The 25,997-nt window shown below is 38.0% G+C and overlaps 1 protein-coding gene across 3 annotated transcripts in view; it reads left to right on the top strand.

Moving 5' to 3' along the window:
* The first annotated feature begins 3,579 nt into the window (after nucleotides 1–3,579).
* Nucleotides 3,580–25,997, top strand: part of SLC28A3 (solute carrier family 28 member 3) — a 43,366-nt gene continuing 20,948 nt past the window's right edge. For all 3 annotated transcript variants that reach the window (XM_084505138.1, XM_084505139.1, XM_084505137.1), the window contains exons 1-7: nucleotides 3,580–3,774; nucleotides 10,931–11,032; nucleotides 15,233–15,315; nucleotides 19,660–19,751; nucleotides 20,861–21,050; nucleotides 22,978–23,122; nucleotides 24,801–24,914. In XM_084505138.1, the coding sequence (XP_084361264.1) occupies nucleotides 3,718–3,774; nucleotides 10,931–11,032; nucleotides 15,233–15,315; nucleotides 19,660–19,751; nucleotides 20,861–21,050; nucleotides 22,978–23,122; nucleotides 24,801–24,914 (783 nt within the window). In that variant the 5' untranslated portion in view covers nucleotides 3,580–3,717. The remainder of the gene's footprint in view (nucleotides 3,775–10,930; nucleotides 11,033–15,232; nucleotides 15,316–19,659; nucleotides 19,752–20,860; nucleotides 21,051–22,977; nucleotides 23,123–24,800; nucleotides 24,915–25,997) is intronic.

Raw genomic sequence — 25,997 nt, 5'->3', positions numbered from 1 at the left:
ACTTTCTGCCTCAGAGGTCTAATTTTCATAACAGCAGTGACTGCCCCATTCGTCAATTCTCTGCAGCGTTTTATTTCACTGAACACAAAACCTAAATTATTACAAAGCAAATATAGACCAGTGAGTCTGCACACATGCCTATTTGAAAATATAGTATTTCTTATTTAAGTGCACAGATTTTTCTTTCCCTTCCTCTCCTCTCCTCTCCTCTCCTCTCCTCTCCTCTCCTCTCCTCTCCTCTCCTCTCCTCTCCTCTCCTCTCCTCTCCTCTCCTCTCCTCTCCTCTCCTCTCCTCTCCTCTCCTCTCCTCTCCTCTCCTCTCCTCTCCTCTCCTCTCCTCTCCTCTCCTCTCCTCTCCTCTCCTCTCCTCTCCTCTCCTCTCCTCTCCTCTCCTCTCCTCTCCTCTCCTCTCCTCTCCTCTCCCCTTTTTTCTTTTCTTTGCCTTTTGTAATGGGGAGTTTTAGGACAAATAGGAAACATGAAGATGTCGCATTTCTACTTTTAGGGTTTTAGAAACCCTAAACCTAGGAATTAAATCATTTTCTCAATAGTTATTCTGCCCAAGTATTCACACCATTCAAAAATATCTCAAAGGGAGAGGTGAGAGATGGACCTGGAGTGGAGAATTATATGCCATGAGGCTGTGACTAGTGTGGGCCAAAGGCTGATCTCTCAGCACAACCTGGGAGAGGAGAAGGTGTCACCTGGCCACCCAGCCACTTTGCAACTGTGGGAGTAGCATATTTTCATAAAGTCCATCCAACAAAAAGTTAAAATTATTCTGAAAAAGCTGGTGATTTTACCCTCCCATTTATCTACCAAGCAAACACATTCAAAGTATTGCAGACAGTCTAGGTGTCATGTTTCAGAAGTTAGACACTCTGGACTGTCCAGTCTTTGTCTTGTGTTTTTCCTCATTCTTCTGTTTTCCAGGACAGAACGGTAAATTTGATACTTTTCCTGGGTCAAAAAGTTCACAGTCTCTAGATCAAAAATTCACTTTTCCCCACGTAAATTCAGATTTCAGAAATATGTCCTGTCATTTTCCAAAAAGTTTAGTAATTTCTTTTCTTCTTTAGCAAAAGATACATTTCCATCAATACCAATTCTTTCTAAGGTATGTATAATGTACACTTATACAGAATTGGCTGCAAAAAAAATCCAGTGTTTTTTTCAATACCACGTATTGCCACTTTGTGTAGATGTAAAAGATATTTTTTTTTAAATGCCTTTTCTTTAGTGTAAACACTTCAATAAACTTGACACTGTTCTGATTTTTTGAAAGCTATCTTTATATTGGAAAATGCTTTTTACTTTCTAACTTTCCCCAAAGAATGCAGGACCACTAGCTGGTAATTTTTAAAGGAATGCTCCCCTTAAAGGAATGTCCCAAAGTCAGATGGTCCAGGAAAAGAGAAATGGAGTGTTGAATGGAAACTATGTTAGAATGTATTTCTGTTGACTGTAATCTACAAAGAAGTATGGGGTCTGAACTTGAAGGTTCTTAGTGCTGGTTTTAAAAAGCAGTTCCTCAGATGTAAATGTTTCTATTACTAGTGGGTATAATTTTGGCAACATGCATTACAAAGATAGTGCTGTTAATCTAATGTTGTATAACACCCTACAATTTAAGAATTCAGGTCTTCAATGCCATCTTTTATCTGTAGGAATCATGAGTTTGGAAAACAGATGTTCAATCTTGTTATCTGTTGAAATGGCAGGATGTGACAGTTCTTCAGACAGTTCTTGTAAATCCATATCTTCATTTAAGTATTTAAACTAACCAGAAATGGGAAAAAGTTTGCTATAAACCTAATATTTAGTAGACTGCATGCTGATCTTGACAAAAAGTGCCCATCAGTTCCCACCTTGTATTTAAGACACAGTCCTTTGTCTACAGGAACACTGCTTTCAGTATCCTGTGAGTCCGCTAATATAAAATATATTTCAGAGGAGGAAACTTTGCACTGAAATGATCAAGTCAGTTTTATTCTGGGATTCTTTCAATGGTAAAAAACAGTTACAGACAATTGAATGTGTTGTCAGAAGAAGAGGAACAACATCAGAAAGCACTTGTTCCTTGGTATAGATACTTCTGTAGAACTTTCTTCCAATCATGAAAGTGCAGAATAAAAATTCTAGGACTGAAGGGTCTGGATCTGAAAATGACTCAATGTCATGTTTCCTCCGGCATTTTCCCTCTGACAGTAAAAGCACTTCCAAAACTGGCAGGAAGATCGAAGGCAGAAAGGAAGAGAGAAACAGCTGAGGTACACAGTAATCAGCAAGCAATTATACCAAACTTGTTAAAGATATTTGCAGCTATTTTTGCTGGCAGATAGTGTGCAAACAGAGAGGCAATTAGTTACAGAAATTGCTGTATTCACAGAGTAAATACAAATAGGAACAAACATGATGATTTCAAAATCTGAGACATCAGAAAAAAATCTTAATTATATATTCTGTTTTTCAGTGTTCAAAGTTATGCATTTCATAGTGAAGCACAGGAAAAAAAAAAAAAAAAAAGAAAAAAGAAAAAAAAAAGTCCTCTTTTTAAGCAATACTTAGATTCAGAGACCATATACTGCAAGTGTATGATACACAATGTAATTAAAACATGATTAGATGATTCCTCAGAAAGATGCGTCACCTTATTTTTCAGACAACTGCTCTTTCCTAAAAATATATTTAGTCATGCTAGTCAATTGTGTCTTTATTCATAAAGCAGGACATCTTTTTTTTTTTTTTCTTTTTTTTTTTTTCCCACAAGAAAGAGAAAAGCTCAACATTTTCAATCCCCATGTAGAAAGTTACGAATTCAGGAACCTAATGATTATGTAAATATATGTTGCTGCATTTCAAAGAAACAATTTTTGTTTTTCTTAAATTTTTGTCAGAGATTAGTGTCAGTAAGAGCTCTACTATTTTCAGTCAACTTGTAGAGAATGAGCTGTTGAGAAGCCCATAGTGACTAAAAACATGTTTAGAAGACCCATCTAGCAGTTCTAAGAATGGAACTTTTCCATACTGGAACTAACAGTCCTGAAAACCAAACTTCAGTTAAAGGTGAGTTATGTCAGGACAGATAACCAAATGACCCTGTGTCATAAGATTTTGTCATGCAAACTAAAAGTGCATAACAGATATTTGTTGAAGGTCCTGGAGTTGCTGCTCCTTTTCTCATGTTTTCTGTTGCTAGATGAAATACCTAACCACTATGAAAACATAGCCATGATAACATCAAAAAAAAGTTGACTTGAAAATAGCTCTTTAAAAAAAAAAAAAAAAAAAAAAAAAAAAAAAGAGAGAGAGAGAGAGAGAGAGACAAAAACTGTGCTGATATCTCAAAGACCTGGGTGGAGAAAATTTTCCATTCACTTTTTGCTCCCCCAAGCAAACGAGGAAAGCCAGAAGTCATGTAAATACATATATTTGCTTTGGGGAATCACACAGAAAGATAACAGCTTTTGGGGGCATGCAGAAATCCTCCCTTCTGATCCCAAGAAACTTTGAATTGAGTTTCTCACACAGGTCAGAAGGGGCAGTCCAAGGGAGTGAGAAGGTGGAGCTAGCAACCTGAGAGTCCCTCCAGTCAACCAGGCTTCGAATGGCAGTCAGACACCTCGTGGATGGATTAACCGGATGGTGGCTCACGTTGCCCTGTGCCACAAGTAGCTTTCAGCACACACCTTGAATTCTCCTGTCCATGCTAGGCACATGGAGCTGAAGGAGACCACCCGTGATCACACAGGAGTGCGCAATTTGGCCTTCCAGGTAAGCGTGGTTTCTTTTGCTTTGTGGGGAAGAGAAAAGACTTAAAAACAATGAACAAGGCTTACCTCAGTCCCTAAACAAAGAAAGCACAATTTCTGCTGTCTGCAGATAGTTTACAACACCTTGTATGCTTTGTGCTGATATCCTGCCAAAGTACAATGTTCTTATACAAAAAGCCACAACTGACGCATTCAGGAATAAGCTCATCTCACTCCCTTCATCTGCTATCTGGTATACTGATATCTCTGAAAAGTGTCTCGCTCCCTTCATCTGCTATCTGGTATACTGGTATCTCTGAATAGTCTCCTGTCTCAGTAATATTTGGTAAGCTGACAGGTCTCACAACTACACATCCTGTTTTCCTACCTGTTGTATCAATTGCTGCTTTTTCATGAGGATACTTAATTTACAGTTCTGTTGAAGATGAGATCAAAAATTATGCAGCAGACATACATCTCATCAAAGCAATATGTATTAATAACATGAAAAAAACAACAACAACAACAACAAACATACAATCAGAGTAGGGCATATCTTCTTTCTTCCACACATAAAATAACTGCATGTTCTGCTCTGGAGAAGAACACAGAGAGGAGGTAAGGAGCCAACACAGAAGGTTCTTCATATTAAGTGCATGAGGGAATGTTAATGAATATTTAAAAAATGCAGATTTCAAAAGCTGAAGCACCACAAACCAACCAAACAAACAAAAACCTATTAACCAGTCAGTTATCGTTTCTCAGTGCTATTGGCACCCCTGCATTTTCAAAGGAATCAGAGTAGGAATAAACAACATAAATCCACAGCCAAGCCAGTTTGCGGTGCTTTGTTAGTGAAAGTAGGGTGGGCAGGGGAAGGCCTGGTGCTCTGATGCATGCTCCAGTGGTAATGTATCCCTTAATGTCATCCTGCAGCCTTCAATCCTTATGCTGTCACAGAGCTCAGCTAACAGGAAGGACAGCACATAGTGGGTATGAATATCAGTCAACACTATTCAAATAATACAGAAAAATGTTTGCAGAAGCTAAGCGTGCAGAATATTTTGTAACGCCAATAGATATACAAGTGCTCTGTCTTAATAATTAAATATTCATTGGGCTATAAAGACACACATACAAGAGACTGATTTGATAATCTGCCAGCTGGGGAATATTTGCGGAATGTAAAGGAGCTAGGGTCAAGTCCCTACTCCAGTCAATAGTTAATAATTCACGCTAAGTGGGACAGCTTCAAGAGGAGACAGAGTGATAACTCTCTTAAAACACGATAGCCCAGTGGTTAGGGCATTCTCCTGGGTAATCACAGTGCCCTCACTGCATCTCTGATTCAGAGCAGGTATCCAAGCAATATGAACTTGTGTCTCTTTCAGTCCAAATGATTGAGTTAAGTGAGAACTTCATCCTGGCTTTGCTTGCACAAGAAATAGGTGCTTAGGTCAGCTTCCAAAATCTGTGCATACAGAGTCACAGAGGAAAGAAGCATCCCCTCTAGCTGCAGAAGCTCAGTTCCAAATGCTCTTGAATAGCCCAAACTAGAAAATATCTAATTTCTCAGCAGTCTCTGTGGAGTACAGAACTGTGACTTGTTAATTCCCTGCCTTGGACAGCTGCTTCACCTGGGCAATGTGCAGAGACCCCAGTAGTTCCTTGCCCACTTGCAGCAGAGGTTTGCAAGAGCATGGACATCCCGTCTGATTTAAGTAATCTAAATGTAAAATTACTGAGACTAGCCATTAATGAAGTCTGTGACTTGAATCAGGTTTTCTGGTTATTTTTTATTTTTTTCTTGGAATATTAGAAGAAGTTAACGTTTACATTTATGCTATTTCTGACTCAGCATATAAATCACTCTCTTGGCAATGTAAGCACAGAAGAAAATAGGTAAGTTTCTGCATAAAGAAAAACAAAAGCAAGCAAACAAACAAAGAAAAACCACTTCATGGTAGAAGCCACTGTGTAGAAGAAACACATCTATTTTTTTCCTATTTTCTTGTATTTGATTTTTTCTTTGACAAGCAGTACTTTTCTTCCTCTGTGATATAGTATTTTCTAGTATATATCTAGTATACTATCTTCAAAACCAAAAAGTGTTCTCAAATTCATTTAAGCCATTTTTAAGTACCAATGGGGGATTGCACTCCAAAAGTACCTTCAGATGTACCTGAGCTGTTTAATGATTAACTTGAAAAGTGACAGAAAAAATCAGGGACAAAGTAAACCCCAGTTAGGTAGTTTGTTTTATAAAGTAAATATGTTAAGAAAACAGCTCTTGATGTTATTACAAAGCAGTTAAATACTAACAAGTGCTGTTGAATGGATTATATTTGAGCTTTATTATGCCAAGAATGATTGGCCTTTTGCCTGATAAGGTACAGGGACTCTTAATGGGATGAAGAGGTCGTTAACATAAAGTAACGTGTCTTTCAACTAGTCATGCAAATGTTTAAAGGGGATAACTATTTGAGCTCTTTTAAATTTTACATTGGCTATTGATATTTAAACATAAATCCTTTAATGTTATTATTGAATTTCCACTACATTATGGGAGTGTAAAACTTTTTCAACCAAATTATAGTATACTTTAAAAATCAGTTATCCAATGTTAACCTTCAGAGATGTATCCATGTAGTGTAAAGTTCTACTAATGCCATCAATTACATTTATTGTAATGCTTGATCCTGCAAAATATCAGCTAATACTTGGGAGACTCAGAAGCAACTTTCTTTTCTCATTCAAGTAAAAAAGTAAGTTGTGTTTTTGCAGTAGAGAACTAATTTTCTGTATTCCAAGATAGTTGTGTAGACATAATAAGGTAATAAGGAGAAATGCTAACTAGATAAGTGGACAGTAGAAGGCTTCACTCTTCCAAAATAAAGTGGAAGCTTGAGAAAAAGAGGATGAGCAGTGTGGGAACAGTAAAACAAAGACCACAGGTTCTCAGAATATAAGAAAGGGAAAAAAATAAAGGGGGGGGGGGGGGGGGAGGGGAGGGGAGTGAGAAATTAAAGGGTTGAAAAAAAAAAAAAAACATATATGCGTCAAGTAGCTTGTGAACCTGTAGTACTCAGCCAATGAGGAAACAGGGGAGGTGATCAGGTGTTGGGTAATAGGGAAAAAAAAGGTTATGATTTATTTATTATAATGTACTCCTAATTGACAGGACACCCATCCACTGTAATCGTGAATAAAATAGCTTCACAGAAGATCCTGTCTGAAGAAAATTATTTGACATTTTTCTCACATTCACAACTTGTAATGGTCTCAAAGGAAAAGAGAAAGCAAATCCCAAATGTACAGCTGCACTGTATCTCTCACTGATTTTAGGGCTCAGTTACTAGCAGCCATTTGGGTGCATTACAATGTGTAAGTTTCTTGTATTGATTTTAAGACACATAACTCTATCCACACCATCAGTCTGCCCAAACACTTCAAGGCAGTGTACCCAGGACAAAACCCCAATGCAAACATTAGGACTACATGGAAAAGTTACCTGCTTTGGATGCAAACTCATAGCTAGAATAAACACCTTGCTGCATTGTTTAAACCATCAGATTCAGGTTTTTAATTGTTTTGTTCCCTTAAATATGTCATGCAATTTAAGGAACCTGAATCATCAACAGATACATTATCCTCATAGTCTCATCATTATCTGGAAGACATTCCATACTAAGTATGTACACGTCGATGTAATATATTGTGTCTATATCTACAATAATGTCATAATGTACATAGATGCTACAGTGTCTCTTGCTTCCAATCTGATTCAGTTAACTTCTCTCTGAGGGTGCTGGCTGGAGGTACACTGCAGCTTCCCACTGGATTGCCTGCTCACAAATCCAGCTACACTGACAGTAATGCTAACACTCAGATGTTAGCATTTTCCTAGCTTGTGTTCAGCTTCCATTTAAGATGCAATGGTTTTACTTATTTAATTCTGATGATTCAGATCTCTGCTAATAATGACATTAAACAAGAAGTCACACAACCCTCAAGGGATGAAAAGAGATGGCTCATAAAGGAGTGGTAATCGGAAGCGGTACCAAAAAAAATGCCCTGACTCAGGGAGGAACTGGGAGTTAGAAAATAAACTAAATACAATGCAAAGGGCAGATAACAGGTAGTAAATATTTATTGTTCACTAGCCTCTGACTGACAGTGTTATGATGCATTAAGCAGTTAGAACCAGTTTTTGTAGCCTAGCACACCATGCTGTTAAGGTGCTTACCTGAGGAAGGATCTCAGATATAACTCTGCCTTTTATGCATGCTGCATAAGGTGCTGCCCTAACAAATGCAGCTTTAATACTCCATTCCATTCAAACAATATATCTATAAAAATGACATTTATTTCTTGTAGCATTTATCAGCATTCTCCACAGTATCCTAGATACTCAAGTCTGGTTGCCTAACAAAGAGTATATGCGCTGTGAAGAATTTCCTATTTTATGGGCATCACTGTTATAATTTGCCTTGAAAATTATGAAGGCATTGCACTATATAACACCATCAGACACAGGCAGGAAACTATGTGGTCCTTTCTCCCATTTTCCAAATTTGCTTTCCAAAAAAAAAAAAAAGTGTTTTCATACTAAGACATACCACTCTGTCTCTTGTAAGAAATAGTAAAAGCCAATCATACCTCTACATTTTTTTGTATTCAGGCTATGTAAATATTTTTAAGATTCTTGTCTGTGTCATCCTCTGTGTTCCTGCTTGCCATCAACAGATGTTTTGAATGCCACAACGACAGGGGTCATGTACACTTTGTTATCTTCACTCTTTCAGTTATTCTGAATGTTGCTTTCTGGTCCTCATACACTTACTTGTTCTGTTTCTTTTGTACAGCCAGCTTATGCCAGTCTATCATTAAAACTTTTTTATCCTGCATTTCAAATACCATCCAACTGTCCTACTGGTTGAAGACAGACAACTTAAGCTTTTAAAGAAAACTCTAACATACTTAGGGATCGGTGATCCTAATTTACAGCCCATTTCAAAATGTTTCATGAAAATTTAGGCAGCTGAATTTAAATCTGGCACTACACATTTTTTATTTTATCTTTTATTTATCTTATCTCCTGTCTTTGTGATTTGTTTAACCTCACTTTAAGGCAAGGATAATGCCTTATTCATCATTCTGGGACAACACTTGATCCTGCATGCTGAATTTCACAATCTGACAGAAAATTATGAAAACTATGATTATGGATCAAAAATTTTCCCTTTTATTTCAGTATTTAACATTCATTAAAGCTTCTTCAGAATGATGACACTGGTTAATCAGACAGTAGATGTTGGAACACCTCAGATTAATGGTCTTAAGATGCATTGGATATTAAAAGAATAAAAAAAGTTTTGAACTATAAATCATGTGACTTCATTTCAATTGACTTAAAGCAATCCACAAAATCCACCTAATCCAACATGCTACATTAAAATGTTTGCTTTTGAAGCATCTGTTTTTCACTGAGTTACTTAAACACCCTGTTTCTAGTCTCCAGAGCTGAGGCAATGATCCCCTCTTAAATGTAAAACAGTTAAAGCATCTGTTTGGATTCTCTGACATCCAATTTGTTTAAATCACTACCTGGAAGGGGTGGGAAACAATCTACTCTTGAGTGGATGCTGTTGTTAAAAGTGCCACCAAAAGCAAGTACTAGAAGTACCCTCTATAAAACCAATTATCTTTCAAAACCCCAGGAGGAGATAGGAGGGAAGCTCAAAGAATGTAGTTATTCAAAAAGACTGGTCAAGTAAACAGCTTGTCTACAGGGAAGCAAACAGACATTGAAGGAGCGCAAGTACAAGATAAACCCATGCCTTTGCCATTTAATCAAATATTTTGCAAGGAGGAAACTCTAATCAGTAAAGTACAACAGAATGTGCTAGTTGTATAACACTGTTCATATATGCCAACATTCAAAGTAAATGGATCAAGTCAGTAACCTTTTCAGCATAGCCTGGAGGGAAGAGGGTCTGCCCATCTAACTTGTTCTAATTTGTTTTTAACTTCCTTCTTCCTTACGTCAGTGCAGATTGGCTAAGTTCAGAATTGACTTGGCATGTTCCTGGATCTGTGGTCATAACAGGCCACAGGAGATGTGGCCTGTGGCCATGAATACAAAGGTCGGGAGCACCTCATACAAACACAGGCTGAGAGAGTTGGGGTCATTCTGTCTGGAGAAGAAAAGGCTCCAGGAACACCTGGAGATCTTCTAGTACCTCAAAGAGGCCTTCCAGTACTTAAAAGGGGCCTGCAGGAAAGCTGGGGAGGGACTCTTTGTCAGAGAGCACAGTGTCAGGACAAGGAATAGTGGTTTTAAACTTAAAAAAAATAATAAAATAAAAAATAAATAAATAATAAAAAAAGGTAGATTTAGATTAGATATTGGGAAGAAGTTCTTTACTCTGGGGCTGGTGAGGAACAGGTTGCCCAGGGAAGCTCTGGATGCCCCATCCCTGGAGGTATAGCCTGGTCTGGTGGGAGGTGTCCCCTGCCCATGTGCCCATGGTAGGGGGATGGAACTGGGTGATCTTTAAGGTCCCTTCCAACACAAACCATTCTGTGATCTTATAAAAGGCATACCACAGAGAACTTATGTAGTAAGGTCAGAGGTTGGACTCGATGATCTTGAGGTCTCTTCCAACCTAGAAAATTCTGTGATTCTGTGATTCTGTAAATCTAACTGCTGTCTATAAAGACACTCTGAGAGTTTATTTCAGAAGCAATAGAAGTACATGTTGAAACAATGCATTTACTACATATGCATTAATAGATGGCATTGTCTTGAACAAAGGTACTAACATCAGGGGGAGGCCCAAATAGGCCATTTTAGAATTGGTGGGAAGAAGGGACACATCTTTGTAAGCCTTCTAAACCACTCCTAGGGCAAAGGGCAGCACTGCCAGAAGATGTTAGTTTCAATCAAGAAAACAGCAGATTCACATTAGCCAAGCTCCACCCATGACCAAAAAAGCTTTATGCAGCAGTGCAAGGACTTGAACACATTCGTTTTGCACACTGAGTTTTGGGCTCTTCTGTAAGACTAAAGTAAAACACAGAAATGCAAGCATCAGAATAAATCAGTTCTCACTCTACACAGGAAAGGCTTTCAGCTTTTGATGTGAACTGATATAATTTCTGCTCTTGTATCTCAGAATAACACTGAAGACATGGACATTATCCATCAGGACAGTATTGGCGACAGTTCACAGAGAATTAAGAATTCACAAAATGACAAAACTGTACTTAATAATAAGGTATGTTTTTTAATTTTTTCTTCTTTTTCCTTTGGGAGGTAAAATAAATACAGGTATTAGAATAACCTTATGTAAATTCATAAACCACAAATTCAATGTGAGTTGCTGTGATAGCACATCCAATACAGATATTTTAACAAAACATGAATTTGATTTAAAATTCATAAACTTGAAGGGAAGCCAGTTCTGTTCTCAGAAAAAAATTAACAACAGATATACAAACAAAACAGAAAATTGATAAGGATATGTAGGATCCAGGAAAAAAAAATAAAATGTTTTCTAATGCCAAAATGGCTTCGTGCAAGATATAAAACAGGCATCAGAAATGGTAGTCAGAGGGAATACTGGAGACAAGATGTTGAACTATAAGTATTTTCTCCTGTGATGTTGGAGAGAGTCTACCTGGAAACACTGTTTTTAGTGATACTGTCTTTCAGTTATACAGGGTGTCATAGATATTGTTAAATACCTACTCATCCAAAATAAGGGAGATTTCAGAAAAAGGGGAAATATCAAAAAAAAAACTCAAGCTAGAGGCAACAGCTCTGACTTGTGATAGACCAAAGAAAATAAACCAACCAACCAAACAGAAAGATGAGAATACAATACAAATGACTTCAAAAACATGTTTATTTTGACTTCTTTTAACAGTAGTTTTGTCTAAGCCCACATTGTATGTGGGCCACACTATAAAGGCTGGAGTAACGTTTAAAAAAAAAAAAACAACATAGAACAGGTATTTTTTTCTAGTGTCATATACTAATATTTCCACATCCACACTTTCCACTGAAAAGGTTCAGCTGAAAACATTCAGCCAGTATTTTGTACAGATATACTACAGATACACTTATCCTCACTGACGTTCTCAGACACACCATGCCTTGAGGCAGAAGACTTTATCTGGGGACTCTGAAGCAGACTGACTTTGCTATACCCTGGTGGTTGAAGTCTATAGCCTCCATACAGCGCTTTGGTGACTCATCAAGGACCAAAACCTCCCCAGGAGCCAGTTCTGGCTTTATGTTTGGCCAAAGAAAAAGAGAGAAAATGGTTTGGATCCATTCTCCTTTTCCCTCGTGCAACTGCATGGAGTTAGATACAAAGTGGTTTGATTTCAAATTTTCTAAACACTTTGATTTTTTTGAAATTTCTTTGATTTCAGATTTTCTTTACTCTTTTTAACGTAGACTTAAGAAATAATTTGTGACAGTAAAGTAATAACATAATAATATTCTATACCAATCTAAATACCTTGTAAACAACATGAAAAGATATGTACTGATGCTTTTTACAATGAAACAAAATTTAAAAATAGTGAATCAATAGTAGAAAAAAATAGGTGACATTCTCAAGACCAATATTCTTTCCCAGCTTTCATCACCCAGGAACTTTATGGCATCCGTGTATTTCACAGAGTCAGGGTGCTGGTAATAGGTGATCCTCCTTCCCTGGGAAGGACAACACATCATGGGGAAAAGGGACAAGGGAGCCTGGTCTGGATAACACAAAACAGGTGGGTTGGTGATGGTGGTAGAGATGGAGGAGGGATGTGTGATCAGCATCATGCTACAGCTTGGAGAGAGGACAAGGTGCCATGGGGAGTGCAGTCGTCTGCAAAACTGGATGCACAGCTCCTCAACCGAAAGGACAACTAACTCCTGATCTATAATACAGGCCTGAGCTTTTTCTATCTACAAAATCAAACATATGTGATAAGCATTGGCATAACTTGAAGCCCAGGGAAAAAATCAATCAATCAATACCCTTTTCACTCACTGCATCTCAGGTGAGAAGTCCATCTTCTATAGCTACCAGGAGGAGTGCTCCCAACTACCAAAATAATAGCAATTCAGCAGGCAGCAGCATCTGTATTTTCAGATTTGCTCTATTTCATAGTTGATACCAAAGAGAGAAAGAAATTAATGTAACATGGAGTGAAGCTCCATGAGTCCCACCCATCCTGCCCTAGAAATTTCAGTTAAGAGGACTGAGAGATTCCTATCTGTGTTTCAGTGGGATTTGTTGTAAGGGAATGAATAGCAATTTCAACGTACATACTCCTACATACCATTTAAATTAGAGGCCATGCATCTGTCCTTTGTCTCTTGCCTCTGAGCTGTTTTGTTTCAGGTTTCTTGCTAGAAACAGTGGGTTTGCCAGGACTGTAAGTGGAGGCCTCAGCTTGGGCAGAAAAGCCAGGCCAAACGCAGGGTCATGCTCCACAGCATGCTCTGGTATAGAAAAAGCAGCCTGGGGAACAGGGCTGGCATAAATAATTGTGACATAGGAAAGGTAAATTCCCACTTCGCCTTCCACTGCAGCAAGCTGCACTGTTTTTTTTCCTCCCTAGAGGGTAGCGCATCACCCAGCATGGAAGGAAAGCACTGCTTGCTTTTGTGGCAGTCTCCAGCACGGAGCACGACTGGTCATGCTGCTCCGACTGGGTGTTAAAACCAGAAAGCAGGACAGCAGCGAGGCACACAGCAGTGGAGTTGCTGTGCTGCCTTCAGTTGCCAAAGAGCCCCATGGCTCACCAGCCCCTGGGTCCCCGTCGACCACAGGCCCTGCCACAGAGCCTGCACATGGCATGAGCACTGAGGTACACACGGGTGGGACAGGCACGACTGGGCCTCTGAGCAGCATAGTGCCACTGCCCAGCAGTGTCAGGGGAACCATGTGGCTTCCATATGCCATGAGGATGGCCACCAAGCATGACAGAGAGAGCCTGATGCTTGGTGCAGCACTGGAACAAAATTCACAGTGGTTTTGGCAGAGAAATGAGAACTACCCAGAAGATGTAAGTATTCAGAATGAGAGATTAAGAGAAGAATTTTGTGGTATTCCTGATAAGAAACTGCCACGTTAGACTACAAATATATACTTCAAGGTAAGATTAGTAACCTAAAGTTACTAATTAAGGATAGGAAGAAAAATGGGTGTTTTCCTACAAAGGGAGAACCAGGTACAAAACAGCAATACATTTTGGAATTTGCTAGTATGTAGTGAAATAAGCTTTTGGGCAAAGGCAAGGTATCAGTACAAGTGCCTGTTCTTGAAAGCCATGTGAATCCAGATTGCCACAAACACCCTGCTTGCCTGCCCATGGGCCTGGAGACAGCAGGCCCCCAGCATCCCAGGCCTTGCCAGGACACAGAGACCCAGTCTGCCCTGCATGCAAAAGCTGTGGAGACATACCTCCCCCTCCCCCCCCCACCTCCAACCTGCCCCATGCACAGCACAGCCAGCGGAAAGCAAAATGTGCAAGTTTTAATGAATTTGTAGCTGAGATCACACTGTGCTTGTTCAAAATATGGATGTATTAGGAGACAGACTTATGTGGAGCAAAAAGATATATCTCTGATGAGAATGTGCTGTCAGGACAAATTTCAAATTTCTGTTGCTTTTTTAAGAAGTAAATTAATTGACTTAGCTAATTGTTTAAAATACAACCCCCCTAAAATTTAACCATTCTCCATAAATAAAATTTCCATTCAACCATATTAAGGTTTGGCAAACAGAGAAGCAACAAAACCAGGCAGCCACTAATATGAAATATTGAGCGATCTCAGCACTTGAGGGTGACAGAGCACTAGCACAGGTTGTCCAGAGAAGTTGTGGCGTCACCTTCTCTGAAGATATCCAAAACCCTCCTGGGTGCCATCCTGAAAAATATGCTGTAGGTCATCCTGCTTGGCAGGAGGAATGGACTAAATGATTTTCAGAGGTCCCTTCTCCCTTCCAGCCTCAGCCATGTTGTGATTCTGTGATCTGGTCAGTAGGCAACCATACTAGCATTCACTCTTCTAGCATATACTAGCACTTATACTAGCATAGTAGCAACCCTTAGCATTCGCTCTTCAGTAGGTATGCAATGCTAATTTGTACAGGAGCCTCTTTAACTCCAAGTAACACTAGAGGGTTTTTGTCCTTTATTTTCTCTTCCAAAATTGTGTGAAAGTCTTGGAAAAGTTTGTAACTCACAACACTGGTGAGTTGGAAGTCATGGTCTAACATGATAACTAGCATTTGCCTGCTAGTTATCACAGCACTGACAGCAGAAAGGAGAGTTAGAGCTGTGCTCACAATGCAGAAGGAAGTCTTGTGACTGCTTCAGCCACCTGCCTGTGGGGATTTCTGTTTTTCACATTACTTAACAAGCGTGCACCCTTCTCACAGCATTGCTACTGATCTGTTTTCCAGGAGGATGAATATGTCAATATTGAGAGTGATCTGCATGAAGACAAACACAACTCAGCAGCTGAGGAACAACCACACTTAAAAGGGTAATGTCATTTGGATGAGTAAGTGTTCTATTCACTTTATTCCAGCCTAAACAATCAGCAGCCGGTGTTTCTGCATCTGGAGCAACAGCTCAAAAGTTTACAGCTGTGTCCCTGTGCAACACAGACTTTTGTATCACAATTTGGGTAATACAGAAACGCATTGTATTTTAAAATATTATACCTTTCAGCTGACATATGATTATGGAACACTTCTAAAACATTGCAAATTAAAGGAGCAATTTTACTTCTTTTTAAAATTAGCTATATGTTCAATATTTCTGTAAGGGCATTTTTAAAAGAGGCCTTAAACAGTATGCTCTTGCAGGAAGTGCAAGATTCACTATTGTCAGATTCACTACTTCAGTTTACATAGCTAATTAACCTATTTACCCCCCTGCAAATTATGAGATTAATAGATGTAAAAAAAAAAAAAAAAAAAATATTTTGATCTGTTAGAAATTTTACATTTCATTAGCAGTAGCAGTAAATGACTACACAGTGAAAGTACACATTTTACTTGGGGATTGGTATTTTCTCAAAAACTACAAACCATGTATAAGAAATTCAAGAATATGAGATAGAATACATCAAATTTTATTTTCATCAAATTTTATTTTATGTTATAACATATTATTACTAATTATTATAATTAGTAATTCTTATTATTTTATACTAACATTAATTAATGATATTGTATATTAATTATTTGTAATTAATATAATTATTATTCATATTGCATTTTTATTTTCATCAATTTTTATTTTAATGTTTTTAATGTCTAAAATATTTTTCTGTCATATTGAAACTTCATATAAATCCCCATAGAAGTCATACTTAATTTTTCTGCTGATTTCTATTTTTGCACTCTATTATGCCATTTCAGCTTTGAACCTACATTTCTACTATATGATTCTAGGAACTGACTTGCTCCTAAATAGGAGTTTCTCTAACTCAAACTGAACTACTTGAAATGATCTCATGCCTGTAGAAATGATACACTTATAAACAGAAACAGTAATTTTGGTGACGTCATTTATGCTTCTGAGTTGCACTGAGAGAACTTTAAAGACTCCTTAATATGATCAGATTTGCTGTTGACATCATATTACTAAGATACTGTTTCAAAGTTTAGATATCACCAGAATTTTCTCTTGTTTCTATTCTGTGTTCTTTGGCAATTTTGTCATTCCTGTAGCAGTATGTAACATGAAACGATTTCTTGTTTAAACACTTTGGGTCCTCTCTACCAAAACAAAAGGTTATATTTGATAGATCAAACACCAGAACAACTTACTAAGAGTCACCAGTGGCAAGTGACACCACTTCTGGGTGTCTACCCAGAAGTAAATTGATAGCACAGGCAAATGTTGGCACAGAAGTGCATGTACAAAGTCTTCCCCCTTCAGACCTTGGCCTCTGCCCTGAGAGAGGCAGAGCTGGATCAGAGATGAAATAGTCATTTTCATAGAATGGCTCAGGTTGGAATGGTTTTTGACCATCAAGTTCCAATTCCCCTGCCATGGGCCAAGGTGCCACACAGTAGATCACGGTGCCCAGGGCCTCATCTAAGGTCTTGAACACTTACAGGGATGGGACATCCACAGCTTCTCTGGGCAACCTTTTCCACTGCCTCACCACCCTCTGAGTGAAAATTTTCCTCCTAACCTCTAATCTAAATCTCCCCTCTTTTAGCCTAAAACCATTTAAAACCTTGTCCTGTCATTATCTGACTAAGCAAAAAGTTCCTCTCCATCTTTTTTATAAGCACCCTTTCATTATTGAAAAGCTGCAATAAGGTCACCTCAGAGCCTTCTATTCTTCAGACTGAACACCCCCAGATCTCTCAGCCTTTTTCATAGCAGAGGTGCTCCAGCCCTCTGACAAATACTGTATGTTTGTCATTTATTTTGGTTTATTTGTACTTCTGTGGAGACCCAAGGCCTAACAGAGTTAGCCCTCAAAGGGCTTTACCTTTTTCCTATGTCCCCTTGTTCTTCCAACAGTAGAAGGTATTATGGCCTTGAGCTGCAAAAGCTTTTTGCAGACTGGAAGCTGAAGACCACTTTGCTCTATTTTAATTATATTCAAGCTACTGCTTGTCCTGTGTTGTTGGATTTGTTCTTGGGGTCTAAGTTTATTTTTATGTTGAGCACTTGACAAGGCAACAGTAGCTCTAAAAGCATGCCCTAATGTGATTTAATGTATTCCTTGTGTCTGGTTAAAAGAAGTATTCACAAAGTGCCCCTTAATTTCAAATGCATCGTTGATTTCTTTCAACTGAACAGCTTGTGATCCGAGACACAAAACCTTTGAAAGATCAGTCTGGATAACAATGATATGCAATATGCACAAGGTGGTAGCATTCACTTGGAGAGTACATGCAGACCAGAACAAGGATTTCTGAGATGCAAAATGAAAGGGAAAATAGTTTTGGTATACAAATATGTTTCACATTAAAGTTCTCTTTTAAATGTACTTAAATAAGTATGTTTTTGTGCTTTTTCAACATCTATTAAGTAAAAGCCATCAGCAGTGTGCTGCACTTTAAGCCCCTAGGGTCAGCCTTTAACAAACAGTGTTTATTTAGTAAAGTAACTGGACTTCATTAGGAAGATGATTTTTTCTGCCACCTTTCAGAACAGAGCTGTACATTTATAACATATTATGCCTGAATTTTTAAGATATGCTGATATCAACATGATAACCACTAAAAAAAAAAAAAAAAAGGAAGATATTAGATTAAATAAGAAATTATAAAGAATTGTAATCTTAAAATAATGATTTAAAATCCCAAAGAACTCAAAAGACATAGTAATGGATAATAGTAACTATTTTCTCCTTTTTTTCTCTCTTTTTTTTTTTTTCTTGGTGGAAGAACAATAAACTTGATAAAGTCACTCTGGCTTATTCATGCCAGTGTCTTTCATTTCTACATTTTTTTTTCTTTTCCTGTTATATCTGAGATTGAGTGGCTAACCTAATGTTCTAAAAAGTAAAAGCAAAGAATTATTATTTGTGAAGTAAAAGGAATTCCTAGGAAAACAAATAAAAAATAAACAAAGAAAACCTGAAATATAAAAAGCAATTAAGATTTCTCAGAGATCCTGTTGCTCTTTGAACTGAACAAGTATTTTTGTTCTCTGCTGAGTGCTAATATAAATTAATATTTCTCTTTTTTTTTTTTTTTTAAGTGCAGAAAAGTAGAGTATTCACGCTGAATTTCAGCATGCATCTGACCCCAGCTACAGCTAGTTTCCCAACAAATACAGTCTGGATAATTACCTACTCTAAACCTATCACAGTCTTTGTAGACATTAAGGCTATGAGGCACCACTTTACAGAGACATAAGCTATAGCCGTGATTTCTTTTTCAGCTTGAATACTGAGGCACTTATTTAGCTAAAGCTTGTGTAACTAAAATACACCCACATCATCAGTATATTTAACATCGGAAATCTGTGCTGAATTAACTTTCTATTTCCCTAAATCTCAGGCTTCTTCATGAAATCACTATGTGTTACCCTTGGTGAGATTAGAAAAGAACAAAAATTAAGTATTTTGTAAGTGGAAGAATAGACACTAGGAAAGGACATGCAAATATTAAAAATCATTTCATCTTCCATGAAGTGATGAGTCTTTGACTAAAGGTTAGTGTAAATAACAAATAAATTTTCAAATCCAGAAGCATCTGTTAACACTATAATGTTTTAGATTGATACTGGTTATTTTGCATCCACAAGCGCCGATGGAAGCTACATGCTGTAAGACACACAAACCCTTTAAAATTATTTTTTTTTCTAGGAATGTTATATTTTCATAGGAATGTCACACAACTATTTTTTCAGCCTTCCTTCAAACCTTCTCTAACCTACTCCCTTGGGCCTTTGCAACTATAGCAACACTACTCCACACAGCAAAGCTGTGTTGGCTGTACTAACAACCTTTGTGATCTAGTAATGGACACAGAATCTTTATCTACCTATCTAGTCTGCACTAACCTTGTAAAACAGGCCTCTGTGGAAGAACTGTATTGTGGAGGCTGGCATAACTGGCCTACTAGCTTCAGCCCTCCAGATTCTTGACAGACTGGCCCATTAGATAGCTGGCAGATTTTCCTTTTTACTTGTTTAACATCAAACAAGAGAATTCCCGCCCCCCCAAAAAAAGTTTTGAAGATATCAAAATTATTTTCTTTGGCACTTAGGGTTCCAAATTTATCTCTTACTGTGGTGAAGAATACTCCAGGGAGAAATTTTTGTCAATTTAACCTGATGTTCCTGGGGAAACTACCTTTTTTATCTATAGCTCAAGTTTCTGTTCTGTTTGTTTTTCACATTTTCCTAGGCCTTTAGAAAAGAAATATGATAAAGCCTGTGATTTTTGCAAGAAACATAAAACCAGAATTAACTACGTGATCTATGGAATATTAATAACAGGTACAGTATATTACGTTTAGTGTTGCTGAAGCCTTACTTACATACTTATACAAGGTTGTAGATTATTTTTTTCTTGTATCTGATACAAAAACTCTTGCCTGTCTTAAAAAACGCATTTGAAAGGAGGTAAAAGTGAATTTAGTCCCAGAGAAAGTTCCAGATTGCAAACCTCCACTCATTTCTAAATATAACAAAACCAAAATTTTGCTACACTGCTCCTCTAGCATGTTTTAACTCTGACTAACTGTTTTTCAGGGGAAAAAAGGGTAGTTCAGTCTCTATGTCTACTCAATTACTAGCCCTCTTCAAGAAGCTAGTTAAATTACAGTGTTAGGAACTTGCTCAAATCGATGAAATCACTCTAAAAAGAATCAGGGACCAACCTGGATGGAGTGTAAGTCAGCAGGCTAGAAATTAAAGCTTTCTGCTCTGACCCATATCACTCAACACCTACAGCAAATGTCTGCTTTAAGCAATGCTGTGTTGTATGTCAGCATGTAGTGCAAAGTCATTCAATTATTCTTGTTTGTTACTTTCCTAATTATTCAGTAGGCTGGTTTGAAACTGCCAAATGACAAATGATTAATACCTACTTTATGAAATAAATACATAAACTGCTTTTAAGCTTCCCAGTTACTTCAGAGAGCCATCAAATCAGGCAATAGGCAAATGCTTTTAAATGTTTCTTCAAATTTTATTGGATAAAATCATCCTCTTGTGAAAGAAGAAACAAGATCTATTTTCTTTAATTCACTACTTTTACACAGGAAAAAAAGCAGCTATATAGATGTGCAAAGTGATTGATGTAATTTATATGAACTTGACCTGGCCAAAGTATATATATTCTGCTTCTACAAAAGAAAGTCACCAAAGAACAGTTCACCATTTTCCAGCAATGCAGTTTCATATCAATGAACATAAATAACAACACTATTTATGAAAGCCGAATTTCTCAATAGTTAGGCCAAGAGTCAGTAAAGCACTCAAGGCACTCAAAAGATAAGCACAGGCCTGACTTTAACCACATCCTTAACTCTGAATTTAAGATTTGATTCCGTTTTCAAAGAGACCATACCTAACTGACATATGTGTTTTTGTTTCTGTGGCAGCTTACGTGGCAGTAGTTATTGCGGCCTGCAGCTTGAATTTTCAGAGGGCCTTTCCTCTCCTCATCATTACTGTCCTAGCTGTCTTCTTCATCTGCTGGGATTTTTTAGTAGTGAAGTATGAAGACAGAATTGCTGCATTTTTTTCTCCTGGAGAAAGATATTTGGAGAAACAGTGGTTTTGGCTGAAATGGTAAATATGAATGACTACGTACTTATACAACAGAATAAAGTGTTAGGTCAATTTACCTTTAAATCTTTCTTTAAACTTATGGCCCATAAGCACCAGAAGATAGATCAATCATAAAGAAAATGCAATAAAACCAAACGATATTTGTAGAACAATTATTTTTTTTTCCAGTTTGGAGATGTCAGGCACACCCTTAATATTTTAATGCAGTAGTCAGGCATCAAGAATATTTACAGGAAGAAAATGCCTGCTGTATTCATTCTACAAGCCAAAATGTGTTATTGTTGGTTGTTCAGAGAACTGAAGTTTGTTATCTAAGCACTACTTGTTCACATACCCCCACAGCAATGATCTCTAAGCTTTTTTACTTCAATCTTCTGGAGTCAAAACATACCAGCTACATTTGGTGTCGTACAATCTTATTTGGGATGGTAGGCATTTATCCAGTATAAAAATGGTAGATATTTAGCTATGGTTGCTTTTTATTCCAAATATTCCTTAGCAGTTAGTTATCAGGAATATTTAACACATAACTGGAGTGTGAAAGGAGGCTCACAGAGGTTCCAAAGGCCAAAAAAAAAAAAAAATCCTTAAAAAGAAAATGAAAGTGGTCAGTCACCTTTGCTCTCAGTTACATCACCTTCTCTCAGAGGAAGAAAAAGCTGTAAGGAAGAGTCATTCTGGGTTCAGGCAAATGAACACGAATCTTTTTTTTTTTTTATTTAAGATTTTTATATGGTTTTACCCCAGGAGCAGGAATTTCAAAGAAAGATGCTATAAAGGTTGTAGTCCTTCTGCTTCTGAGTCACGTTAGAGAGCGATTGCACACGAGTACCTATGTTAGACAATTTGGCAGCATCTCTAGGGGAGAGGAGGAGCACAAAGACCAGCAGACCTCTGATGGGCAGGTGGGACAAGTCAGGGTCCGTAAGTGCTGTATTATGCAGGCTGCAATCTGTAAATGGTGTGTGTCAGATTAAATGCTTAACTGTAGGTCACAGATTCCAGCAAGAGACAGAAAATCTCTCAGGTGCAGAAAGTGTTGTTTAGCATTGCAATGGACAAAACATTTTGTGGAGCTAGTTTGCAGTATTTTTGATCCAGGCCTAAAAACAAAATTTGGGTATCTAGGTACCACTGATATCACTGGAAGCTAAACAACAGTTAGACACAACTAACATGAAAGAACTGGGGCTGTGTTTAATCTTTCTCTCTGTAAATGGGATGATGTATTTCCTTGTCCCTCAGACTGTCGTTGGGATAGTTACCCTAATAAGGAAACCAAACACAGTTCTATGTTAGCGGGGACCATAGAAACACTGAACACAGATGTGAACAGTGCTCTCGTTATTGTTTCTAAAATGGCTAAAATTGCTATGACTAAAAGATATTTTTTGAACAGATTACAGCCAGTTGCAAAGTAAGTCAGTTTCATAGGCCCACCAGTTAAACTACAGGATATAGTATGAAATGAAATGAAATGAAATGAAATGAAATGAAATGAAATGAAATGAAAATGAAATGAAATGAAAACCACACGATTAGGCTGACCTGCCCAGATCCAAGAAATGAATCAAGAGAGATGACAGGAAGGGAAAAGGAGGATAGAGTGAGAAAAGATTTTCATTTCATTTAACAGAAATAATGCTCAGACAAAAGTCACTTGTGTTTTATTGTTTTTTTTTTCCCACACTTTGACTCTGGGGACGTGGTCAGAGAACAATTCTAGATGCCAGCAAGGGATGTTGCTGTTAGAGTAGCATGAGTAGCACAAGTAAAAATGATTTCCTACTTATGTTCCTGCTAAACATTTCAGCTTAAAACGTGCTCAGAGCTCTCATTCATAGACATATGTAAATGTAGAGGTGACAGGGGGAGAAGGAATGTCTGGTCTCCTTCACAATGTTACGCCTGGCACTTTCTCTTGCAGGGTGCTGTGTGCAGCTCTTATCGTAACTATCATCCTCTGGCTTGTCTTTGACACAGCAAAACAGGGATCCCGCCAGATGATCTCTTTTGGTGGGCTTGTGATGTATGTTGTCTTGATGTTTATCTTCTCCAAATACCCAGCCAGAGTGAGTATCTAGTCTACTTTGGTTTTTGAGTTTAATGTCTCAAAACTATTTCCCTACGCTGGTGTTGAGTTCAGTAAGAGTAACTGAAAATCTCTGAACAGCAAAACTTAAACTTGTCAGAGCACAGTGACACATTTCACTTCTGAAGAAAGCCATTCTGCTCTGACATCTTGGGAAGCAGACGTGGGGCTGTACTGGCAGCTGGCTCTCATTTTTCTGGGAGGCTACATCCTGTCCTATGTACTAGCACTTCTGTGGATGGGGATGTGTTTGGTCCCAGAGCATCATGGCAAGGCTAGGCAGTTTGCTCTGTGCCTCAACCACAACAGGCTCACCACAGCTCCCAAGATGTCACAGGTGCTTGTATGAATACATTATTGTCATATCAACACAGATTAAGTGGAACTAGAAATGGGTTCCTCTTCTGTGGTTCTTACTCCCTCTTAAGTTTGATTCATACTGCAGATGCCAAGCTCAGTCCTCAGATTTCATTTACATGTTCCCATAGTCTTGTTGATGCCATTTATTTTAATTTTCCAGCTGAGCTATCCACCTTAATGCCCTGCATTACTGTGATACTACAACGGAGTTAATTCAGCCACCACACCTCTCACCTCAGCTTTTATCCCTGTGTGTATGCCAACCATACAGTGTCTGCTTTTACCAGTTGTATATTAATCTACTAGGTCATCGAGTTTCACCAACATTTTTTCAACACTCCTACCTCTGTGCTGAGGATTTGCTTCACAGAAATACCTCCCTCAGCATGGACTGGTGGCCCTGCCACTCCCCACCCTTTACAACTGCTACTGCCTCCAGCTGAGGTGAAAACCTGTATGGTCCAAATGCTTTGTGCTCTCAAAGGGGTTCTCCTTACACCTAATTGGCTTGTGTTATTCAAATATCATCTGAGTAAATTAGCGAGTGCCATCTCAGCTCTTTGCCTTGTAAATTTTCAGATTTAGATTTGGTGTTCACAAAACAAAGATGTTTTCTGAGGCAACAGAGCAGAAATCTGCAGTATAGTAGAGGGACTGGTCACATGCTGCCACAGTTTTTCCTGCAACTGCATTCATATCATATGAATTGCAATAGCCAACACTAAGTAGCTCTCAACTAGTCAAGCTCTTTAAAGCTGCAGAAGATGAATGTGGTTGAAATTACTTTAAAAATAGCAAAGTTACCTTATTCCCAGTCCAGATATTTGAAGAGTCCCTATGGTTAGTTACTTTTTTCCAATGTTCCCATTTCAGTAAAAAAAACAAAACAAAAAACAACCCTGTCAAAGTAACACTTGTTTGTTGCCATCATGTATGTTTATTTGTTTATTTAATCTTTAAGCTTTATCTTTATTAAGATGATATTTCATCTTTAACACAAGAAGAACAGTTTCTCCTTTTCTTTCTCCTTGTTTACCTGCGCCCTGTAATTGTGAAAAGAACATGTTCTTACTTACCTAGACAGCTTTTCAGCAACTAGCTCAGATAGAGGCAACCACATTGCAGACCCTTTGAGCCCCCTTGAACATGTTTTGACAGCTGCTGCTACCCTGCAGTAAGCCAGACAATCCCTACATTATTTTAACAAACATCTAAAGTATATTATTATGTATTCAAATAACAAATGGTTTCTCTCTTTTTTTTTTTTTTTAATTATTTTCATTTTTCTGTCCATCTAGGTTGCTTGGAGACCAGTATTTTCAGGAATAGCAATGCAGTTTATTCTTGGGATTCTTATTCTGAGGACCAAAGTGGGGTTTGATGTATTTAATTGGCTAGGAATTCAGATCCAGGTAAGCTACTGGACAAAAACATTTACTTTTTATATCATTTTCGGTCTTAAGACTCTTACATAGCAGTCAGGCAATGCAATGATCCATTTGCCCTGGGATGTTTCCCCAGCTGAGAAAAACTGAGATCTCAGAGTGGTAGTTAACAACCTGAATTCAATCTTGTCATTTCTGTTTTGCCCAATTAGCACATTATCAACCTTGTGGGACAGGTTGATAAGTAATGACCAGAGTACTCTGTTTGTTAGTGCCTCTACTTCCCTTAGATTAAAATCATAACTTGCATCCCTCCAAACACACAGAAAAACTAATGTTCCATGACACTTATAGAAACTCTTAGACTTGGTCCAACTCCAAAACATCCTTCTGATAATGCTGCTGTGATGAAAAGCCTTGGGATTTAGCAAGGCAGAACAATCATTATCCTCAGAATAGCCCAAGGTCGTGGTCACAGTGCCATTTCATAGTTCTCACAACACGTAAAAAAACTAAATTCAAGTACAAGTGGCAAAATTCACAGTTGGGACCAGACAAAACAGCTTGCTGCAAGCAGTAAGGGATCTTTAGGGAGGAGACAGGATCCTGCCACAGGTGTCTCTACAGCAGTCTGCAGGTAAAATTTCTTTTTTAAAAAGGCAATTGCTGAAAGGTAATAATTAAGATAAATCCAAAAAGCAGATCAGAGAGTACCCACTGAAGGACATTCAGAGTTTCCACCCCAGGGATACTACTCACACAACTGTTCTTCACAGTACAGATAATTAAGTGCATTTAAATCAAGACAGTGCAGAATGTACCGTTTCCGTGAGGGAGTGAAGGCACAGGTCTGACGTCTGTCTGGCTGCTAATCTGCAAGCAGCAGGAGTCATCTGGGTTTTGTCACCAGATTCTCAGCCTTCCCTTCCAATTTTGACTGAAGTGGGTCTAGTGCCCCCTTTTGTTAGCTCCGTATAGTTTACAGCTACTCCTCTCACAACTCGTTACCCTGGCTATTACATTTCCGTTTTAAACAGAATCATTAATAGCATATGTTGTCAACAGGAGTATAAAACTGCACCACAATACCAGAAGTAAAAAGTAAAAGCT

Source organism: Aythya ferina, assembly GCF_964211825.1.
Source record: "Aythya ferina genome assembly, chromosome: Z".
NCBI lineage: Eukaryota > Metazoa > Chordata > Aves > Anseriformes > Anatidae > Aythya > Aythya ferina.
The sequence above is the reverse complement of the archived record's forward strand: the minus strand, read 5'-3'. Positions and strand labels throughout refer to the sequence as shown.